The 9,960-nt window shown below is 36.0% G+C and overlaps 1 protein-coding gene across 2 annotated transcripts; it reads right to left on the reverse strand.

The window, feature by feature from the left end:
- Positions 1-230: 230 nt before the first annotated feature.
- LOC104089037 (protein NARROW LEAF 1) lies at positions 231-8,159 on the reverse strand. Of its 2 annotated transcripts, none has more exons than XM_009593850.4 (6): positions 7,947-8,159; positions 6,486-6,981; positions 6,055-6,198; positions 4,991-5,231; positions 2,322-2,822; positions 231-920 (listed from the first exon to the last, which is right to left on the reverse strand). In XM_009593850.4, the coding sequence occupies exons 2-6, from the start codon at positions 6,972-6,974 to the stop codon at positions 493-495; spliced, it is 1,803 nt and encodes a 600-aa protein (XP_009592145.1). In that variant the 5' UTR covers positions 6,975-6,981; positions 7,947-8,159; the 3' UTR covers positions 231-492. The 2 variants fall into 2 exon arrangements, with proteins under 2 accessions (XP_009592145.1, XP_009592144.1); XM_009593849.4 differs by having other exon boundaries at positions 6,486-6,978; positions 7,947-8,158.
- Positions 8,160-9,960: the final 1,801 nt, after the last annotated feature.

Consider the following 9,960-nt stretch of genomic DNA (forward strand, 5'->3'; position numbering starts at 1 on the left):
TTTGAGTTATAGCCCTCAATATCCAATAGTCTACTTTATTTTTTATGCTCTCATTCTGTTTTTCTTTTTCCCTTCTCTTTTCAATACTTGGTTTCTTAGGGGATATCCAACATAAAGATACATCAAAGGCTAGTTTTTAATGTTGATGTTCATCGCTCATCCTCGGGGGCCTGCCTATCCAGCTTACTTAAATCAGATGATTTTGGGACCGCACAGACGGATGCATGGAGTTCCATGAATCGGAATAGCTCAAGAAAGCAGCCGGTATTAACTTACATGTATTTTACAATTGGATTTTCCATTACTGACATGTTAAAATACAAAACTCCTCGTACACAAGTTGCATCAATGGCCACATGACGAAAATTCAGCACCTCCAAAAGCAATTTTGACATTTTTCTTGTTTTAGGAACCAAACACCAAATGCATCATCTCCTTTTACCTTTCCCTGGATGACCTCAAAGAAAATGGTACTAGCAGATAAAGAGAAAATCATTCTGGTTCATCTGCACTTGGTGAAGGTTCTGAACGTCTTCTCTTGGATTCATGACCACCCAACTGCAAGGAAAAGCTAATGTCTTCTTCATCAGAGCCTTTCCTCAAAGCTGAGAGATTCTCATATGCTGACGTGTCACGTTGATCATCTTGATTAGCCGGGGGTTGTCCATTGAAGCTTGGAATGAATTGATGTTCAACACTTGCACCAAAGTTGACCCCACCTTCTTCCAAGTTAAATGCAGCTTCCACAGGCGAAGAGTTTATATCAGGGCCGCCAACACCATCTTCCAAGGGAATTTGTTGAATATGAAGCCCAAGAGGCTCTATTTTGTCCTTTGGAAGCATTATATCTGGAGGCGAAGAATCCCCAGCTGTAGAGCCAACTACTGTGGCAGAGGCAGCTATCTGTTCTTGTACTGCAACTACACCAGTGATAGATATAGACAAGGTTAAAGCATACTCTAAGGGGTCGTTTGGTTTGAATACGGCTTATGCCGGGATAAATTATACTAGAATTAATTATGCTGGGATTAGTTATCCTGGTATTGTTTTTTATCCACTGTTTGGTATGTTGTATTAAAAATGACAATTGCATAATTTCTAAGAAGAAGGTATAAGTTATCCCGGCACTAATTACCCCACACTCTACAAGGTATAAGTTATCCCGGTACTAATTTTAATCCTGGGATAACTTATACCAAGTTTGCTAACCAAACAAAGTATTAAGGTGGTATTAAATTTTTATACCAGCACTATACCTTCTTATACCTCATACCAAACGACCCCTAAAAGAATTCAAGATTTAATCCCAAAAAAGGGACTTTAATGAAATGGTAAGTTGATCAGGGAAAATCTTACAGATATGACGGATTAAAGCAATGCAGACTACATCACCTTGAAGAGACATCATTTTATCTCAGTGGATCGGGTAAAGAATGGGAGTCAGTTTAGTCCTATTCCATCATGGGGTACAAATACTAACAATTAGTAGACGGGATGAATACACTTGCTTTATCCTTCACACATTGTACAAATCAAGGAAGAAATACTGTCTTTACCCAAAAGACAGTCAATAAAGGACACCGAGCATGACATTTCAAAATAGACAAATAAGTCAGCTGGTGTCTTCTGAAGCAAAAAGGACCTACCGGATACCTGAGCATAATGAACCCATGTGCTACCACTGGAATACTTATTAACTAATTCCAGCCTGCAATTTTGCATCTCTTCTTGGAATTCCGTCTTGTGTTCACCATTCTTCAACAAATGTCAACCTAAGGACTACTAAATCTAAAAGAGATGGCTAATTAACCTTACTTGATGTCAACCAACGAAAAATATCCACTTTGAGAAAGATAATCAGCCAAAGAGCTTCTAATAGTCTAATTAGTATTGTTAGATAATCAGCCAAATAGTTTCTAATAGTCCAATTAGTATTGTTCTTTACCATTTCAAAAAAAACAATAGTCCAAATTAGTAGTGTTTGATCTAACACCTCCCCTCTGTCCCTCAAAGATCTAGACATCCATTGAGCTTATTAGTTCCTCTTCCACTCTAAAACACACATGTTTTTCCTTCTACATCCGTCCCTTTGAAAAAACTTGGGGTTTATTACTCTCAACATCACAACAGTAATAGTAAGCACTAAGCCTGATAAACATATTGGAATGCACAATAATATATTTGGGGAGTGGGGGACACATTCTAGACTTGTTTTATATGCATGTGGGGGACACATTCGAGACTTGTTTTATATGCATGTAGCTAAAAAAGAGAGAATCAAGCTGCTTTATCCGCAGAATCAAGTGCTAAAGACCACAAACCTCTTAGAGCTTCATCTTTTGTGATGATATCAAGTTCAAGGAAATTGAGCAGGCGCCCAAGGTCAACTCCACTAGTCCAATTCTCCGGAGATTGACCCACTTTTAGTTTAAGCCGGCCCCTATTTGCAGTTCCACCCCAAATAATACCAATTGGTCGGGGTTTCTCCCCATTCTCACCCTTTAAAATGATTAAACTTCCACTGTCTCCTTCAAGGTCAAATGTCTGCTGGTTTTCTCCAACAACAAGAAAATCTGTCAAGAAGCAAATCCCTTTCTCATCATTGTATTCAAGGGCATATGCCAAGACAGTTCCTGTAGTCAATCCAGAGCTTCTTCCGACTTTCATCACCTGCTTCCCAATGAGGCTACTAATTGGAGATTGCAAATCTATAAGTTTGACATCTCCAATTTCCCCTATGCCCTTTACAGAAGTAGTCACAGAGGTCATATCAAAATCATCTGTGAACGGGATGAATGCACCATCTGCCCTAACAAACGTCTCTGCACGAGTAATCAATTCCACATTTAGAACCGATAATAATCATAATAATGCCACAAGAGAAAGAAAATTCTAACAAATTAAGAACCTTCTGAGCAGGTAGCAGGGAAATGAGCAAAGAACAACTTTTCATCTATCTAACAACATCGAAAGAAACAAGAATGCAGATTTCTGGTTGACAGCATCTTCTAGCATGGATTGCATTTGCAGATAGTTCTACTAAAGCAAAAGAGATCTAACCCATGATATGCCGTGAGAGGCAGGATAGCAATATAATCTCATGGAACAAAGAGACATTGTCCAACACACTTTTGTCAATACAAAAATGAAAAAAACACACTGGTTGAGGCAGTTAAGTTTTTGTTCTGGTGATAATATTAAACAAAATGCCCGACGAAAAGGTGCTTAAGCTACTGTTTCAGGTTACAGCCTAAAATCTTATCAACCATACACTCACTCATACCTAAGGATCTGCTCTTGTTATAAACCCAAATGAAGAAGTTATGGTCTACACTATAGAATCATCATTCAACAGATACTGCACCTTATTTAACTAGCACAGTATCAGCAGTCTCACTCAAGGTAACTAGTTCAAATGTCGCTAAAAGATAGACATCAGCCAATGTTCCTAAATGCATATTAGAAGGTCGCCAACAAGTTATAGACAATTCAAACCTCATCAACCTCTCAGACGCTAACAACTTGCATAGTATAGAGTACGATATTAACTTTGCTCAACTTGCATAGTATAGAGTACGATATTAACTTTGCTCAAATTTTGAATACAACAGGCCAGGCATCACTTCACTTGTATTGCATTTAATGGGTAAAGGACTCAACAATGGTGGTATAAGTAGTGGCCAGACAGTGCAAAAATGAGAAAACACGATAAGACAGAAATTGGGGAGAGAAAGGAAAGGAGAGGTGTCAATTAGAAGAGAATAAATAGAAAAGATAACAATGAAAATGGCTGTAGTAATTATGACAAAGAAGGAAGTTAAAGGAAAGCATTGGTAAATCTTTTTTTTTTAAGAACAAAAGATAGCAAAAATGGTGAGAAAGAATGAAAATGTCCATGAGGAGAGAAGTCACGAAAGAGAAGGTTCAAGAGTTGCTATATCACTAAATTACAATTTACTTGATCCAAAAAAAAGTTCAAGAGAAGCAAAGCATTTTGAGAAACATTCCGTTTCATTTCTAACAAGGGAGTCCCTACCATTTGCAAATGTAGGAGGGATATCTTTCACATTTCAATTAAATTTGAAGGGAGGTCTATTTAATTAACCCAAAATAAGGAAACAATGTTATATGATTAAGTTTCTACAATACCAAAAGTGGCTTTTGGAATCTTAAGATTCCATTTTTTGTCAAAGCAACAACAACAACAAACCTAGTGTAATCCCACAAGTGTGGTATGGGGAGAGTAGAATGTTCGCAGACCTTACCCCTACCTTGTGAGGATAGAGAAGTTGTTTCCAATAAACCCTTGGCTCAAGGAAAGATAAAAAAGAAGCAATAGGAATAGCAGCAAGCAGTAAACAACAAGACGATAATAGATCAACCAAAGCGAAAGAACCAAGAATAGGAAAAGGAATGAGAAACAGAAACGCCAGGTAGTAAAAGAAAACTAAGCATAAGACAATACAAAAGCAATATTAATACTACTGGTATGGGAAAGAAATACGCTCCACTGCCTACTATCCTTTTACCCTCCTCGACCTCCACGCCCTCCTATCAAGGGTCATGTCCTCGGTATGTTGAAGCTATTCCATGTCCTGCCTAATCACCTCCCCCAATACCTCTTTGGTCTACCTCTACCTCTCCGCATACCCTCCAAATCTAACCTCCCTTATTTTTATCAAAGCCAAGAACTAATATTCAAAATTGATTTAATAGAAATTACGACAAGAACTGAAACTCTTACATACTTGTACATTTTAAGAAGTTAACAAGACAACCTCGTGTTTTTTTTATCATTAGACTGCATTTCATTTTCATACAACACATAATTGATAATGGAGAAAGGTGTAGTATGAAAAGATGCACTTATCAAATCATAAGTGAGGCATCATAATCAAGTATAGATTTAGCAAATTTCAGTAACAATTTTGTAGCATCAGAACGTTCTTCCAACAGCAAACCAGAAAAGAAGGTGAAAAGAACATTTTACCTGGATTTATACCAGCAAATATGCCATACCAAAGGTCGTCTCTGATAAAGGATGTAGCTCTCTCGACTGAACCAAGATATACCCCAGGTCCAAGTGTTGGAGGTAAAGGATGGAACATTTTCTGATTTGGGTAATCTAAGTCAACAGCAACATGCCGATTTGTCAAGAAACCAACTTGTCGATTGCCTGATAGGCTCCTCACAATAGCACCCAAGGTTCCATATGTCTCTTGGCTTGCTACCTGAATGTTTCCAATAAAATGTGCTAAGAAATTAACATGTACGATCCGTGTGACAAGGAGAAAAATAGTTTACAACTGATTTCTTCTGCAGACTCTTTAATGCCTTTATTTTCCTAGGATGCAGTTCATAATGTCTGGAGATCTGAAAGATGCCTGATTTATTGACAAATAAAACTGTTTCCTGCAGACTTTTTAATGCATTAACATTGCTAGGATGCAATTTAAAATGCCTGGAGATTCCAAAGCTCAACTGATTTGATGACGAATCATTTACTGAGAAGGGATGTAAGTCTCATCTGGCAATGGAGAAAGGTATCTACAACTGTCTTTGTACACATATAAGAGTATGGACTCTTAGAAACATTCCAGGAAATCATCTTCCTATTTTCCACACTTTTCCCCTTTTTTTAAGTTTTTAGTTGTAAAATTAAAGGTGTGGCTTCAAAAATATTCAATACCTTCTTAGGAATATATGGCTGACATAAGTTGCCCTTACTGCACAGTTTCAGAAAAGTGTGGCAAGAGTTAACCTAGTTCAACACTGAACGACAAGCTCTTCAGGAAAACGCAAAATGTGCTCAGAAGCAAAGAAATAGATTACTCCAATGGTCTGCCACACCCCAATAACTGTTCTATGCAAGATGCGCAAATTGATCAACTAGCAGGACTCAACAAAATAGCAATACCATTACTGAAAAGAGAATAGCAATACTATTATTTTCCCAATATGCGGTATTTGCTTAAACTTTAACTATCATGTGCACTGATCAAGCCTCAATCGCAGCATCCTCAGAGTATAAAGTTATGATAAACATCAAACTACCTGAGATCCTGAGCCAATACACGGGTCGCTACCCCGCAGGTCATCTACTATCTCAGTATACAATTGTTCCTTCGGTGTCGGCTCTGGTGCACCAAAATAGGAGAACTCGACCACATCTACTTCACACCACACACCTCCAGGACCCTGACGATGAGTTACATATTTAAGCATACGTCAAAATAAGGAATAAAGGATGCAAGAATTAACATATTTTGGCAAGTGTTGATTCTTTGGGTTCTAACGATAGGTTGAGTTCAAACATTTTATTGAACAATCCCTGTTTGGAGAGGGGTGGGGGAGGTATACTGTAGAAAAATATAAACACAATCAATGAAGTTAATTTCATTAGCTTTCTTTGTCCTAATTCAGGAAAATCTTTGGCAGGAGTGGCAGAAATAGGATAAAAGATAATTAGTCATTCTTTTGATCACCTCCAAAGCAGTAGGTAGACACTGAATTGGACTAAGCCATTGTTTGTGAACTTTCCGGGACACAAACACTAGTATCGCTGGTATATCAGTCAAAACACCACGTCGAATACGAAAACCAATTGCTGTACCGAGACTGTAGCAACGCAAGAGTTTGCTATGAGATGCCCTTATAGTCATGAGATCAAGCAATGTTGTTGCTCGCTGCCCCTCAGGCAATCGGCCAAGAGTTTCTGGCAGAACCCCTTTCTGAAGATTCGCGAAATAGTTTGCTCTCTCTTCAGCAGCATCATTCAGTCGACTAGGCCAGGAGAAGTATGCAGCATTGCTCTCAGAGTGTTGTCCAGCAGATGCATAAGGTTGAAGTGTTGGTGGACTTAGTGAAGGAAGATTAGAATAACTGTAACAGTATTTTTCAAGGTCTAAAGCTGACTCCTCTGACGGTGTTGAACCTGAGCAACGGGTTCTTTTATTCAACCTTGCTCGATCCATCTTTCTGCTAAAAGTTGACAAACTTGTTATTCCAAGTTCAGCAGGAAGAAAAACAAAAATACACCCTCAATTCTTGAGTTTCAAGAGAATTAGGTATAATAGTGGTATGCTTTGATAACTTTATGTAATTTTTGTCAAAACTGATAAACAAACACACTGCTCAGAGCAACAGAACAGCCAATACAACAATTAAACAGGACTTTCATTTTTTCTCTAATTGAAGCCTCTTACGGTGACATTGCAAAGACATAGCAATATCCAGTTAGCGCGAACATAAAAGTGAAAGTTCAGACACTCAAGAAGCACATTATCTACTCAACATGATGCTTTAACATCAGTAAAACGAACCATGTAAACATAGCAAAGTGGACAAAAAAAATCTCTACATGATTAAAAAACTAGAACTGCTGCGTGAGTAAAGTTATTATTCTAGTTCAATGCGAGTCACGATAAGTGAATGGTCAACAACTCGATGGCTATTAAGGTATGGCGATATGTTATGGCGCCAAATAAATAAGACAAGATCTATTGTTATTATTTTTATTAGTTCGCCACAAACCAAGTGCTCCCAGTTTACAACAAATTTGCCTTCTTAACATCATTTCTCTCAACTAAGTTATTAGTCTGAGAGATTCAGTTAATAAATTCCCTATACCTCAATCAACAAACTATACCTCAATCACAAACTAGTAGGAGTACGTTATATGAATCTATGCCTCCAACAACCATGTTTTACTTTTACCCCAAAAAAAGAAAGAGGTTCTGGCACTAGCAAAGAGTTGTTAATAAAGATTATGCACGGTACAAATTGAGAAAAAACAAACAAAAACAAAAGAAGAAGTAGGGTCCTGGAAAAAAAAACATGGGTATGTGAAGATAGCTGTGCAAGAAAAAAGAAAAAATAAAAGAAAGAAGATCAATCGCAGCAGTGATGGATTCTTAGAAAGAGAAAAAAGATGAGCTATTTTTTACCTCACATAGGCAGCTGCTAAACTAGAAATGAAATTGGGAAAGGAAGAGAAAAAGCTGCAAACATAGTCAAAGTCACGCTACGCCATGAGAGACCCCAGTGTTAAGACTATTAAATTGTGTTTAAGTGAAGCAATTTTACTCTTCACGACAGTATCGAAGTGAGCGACTATGTTGTCCATCGCCAACATTGGAGAAGTGGAAGAAAAAAAAAAAAAGGGGGGGGGGGGGGGGGGGGGGCAGAGAAGTGTGGATCATATGCGGGCCACTAAATAATTTGGTCGGATCGCCTTTTGGTACACTTTTATGGGCCCAATTTGAAATTCAAGCCTGGAAAATGATACTGGATAGCCATTCTTAAAATAATAATTAAATAAATATATATATTTTTATATATATATAAGTTCTGTATGTTATATATAAAAATTATATAAATTTTATACACTTTATCGGCTACTGAATATAAATAATTTCTGACATGGATTAGAAGTGATAATACCCTTTCTTCTTTTTTTTCTAATAAGTTTTTCGGGCATCAATCACCACAATATAGATAACAAAAAAACCACTTTTTTTGCTTTTTATTTAATTATTTTTGTAAAAACTACTCAATCTTTCGAATCTATAAACAATTTCAATAAAAAATAGCTCAAATATCATTTTGTAACACATCTATCTTGCTAAAATACAAAGATAGTTCAAACTTTTTGAGACTTCAACAATATTGAAATATTCTAATTCATTTAAGTTGAAATTCAAAGAATCGAGCACCTTAATTCAATTTAGAAATTAATATTTGATATTAAACTAGGTCGAAAGATTAAACTGAAAATGCCACGGATAACTATTGAAGCTTGCTTAAGCTTGAATTCAAAATTTTGTGATTTTCGAAATTGGGATTTATTTCAAGTGGATGTTGTTGAAATAGATTGGGTACATTTTAAGGAGTGTGAATCTCAATTTTGGGACGATTGGGTGGAGATTTTAGGTAGTTTGAATTGAAGCTTGACCCAAATTCGAAGTGCACAAAATGAATATGGAAGAAGATCATATGTGTATCACACTATGTATCATTTGTCTATCACATATATATCATATGTGTATCACATGTATATTCATGTATACCTCTATGTGAGATACATGCGTGATACATGTGTCGTAAAAGAATTTTTTAAACTCGATTTTAACTATGAATTTCGATACCAAATCACCTCCAATCTTGCTCAAATTTTGTATATTGCCTCGTCTATATGTTTTCAATGAATTCCAACCATACCCATTGAAAAAAAATACTTTGCCTAATTTTTTAATATTGTTTATCATTGGTAATGAATTTTGACTCCAAACTAGTCTAACTCACCTTCAGACTTCGTCAAATTTTGTATATTGCCTCATCTATGTGTTTTCAACGAATCGCAATAATACCTATTGAAAAAAACTTTTTTTGCTTATATTTTTTTAATGTTGTATATCATTGGTAAATTTTTTAGGCTACTGTTGGTAGCATGACTAAAATAACTAGTTGTTGGTAAATAGTAGTATCTTTTTTTGGTACATTCCCATAAGATTTCCTTAATTCTTTTTGGGACACCATCATACCATAGATGAGATGAAATAGTGTATTATTCCTTTCGTTTCAACTTATATATCTTTTCTTCTTTGTAGTTTGTTTAAAAATAATATACATACATATATACTCCCTTCGTTCCACTTTAATTAATTTTTTGACTTTTTTTTTTTGGTAGTCCACAATATTTAATTTTTTCAGATATAAAGAAGGGATTAACTTCTTTTTTCCAAAGTTGCCCTTGGAGTAAAGAGCCTAGGAGTATTTGTTGTATTTCCAAACAAAAAATTAAGGTTAATATGGTTAATTTCATTATTAATTAATGCTAAAAGATAAATTTCTTAATATATATGAAAACAACCAAAAAATCAATTAAAGTGGACCGGAGAGAGTATTATTATTATTTTTAGGAAGTATTAGATTGTTTAAAAAAAATGTTATCTTTCTATT

This window comes from Nicotiana tomentosiformis, chromosome 11 (genome assembly GCF_000390325.3).
Source record: "Nicotiana tomentosiformis chromosome 11, ASM39032v3, whole genome shotgun sequence".
Lineage (NCBI taxonomy): Eukaryota > Viridiplantae > Streptophyta > Magnoliopsida > Solanales > Solanaceae > Nicotiana > Nicotiana tomentosiformis.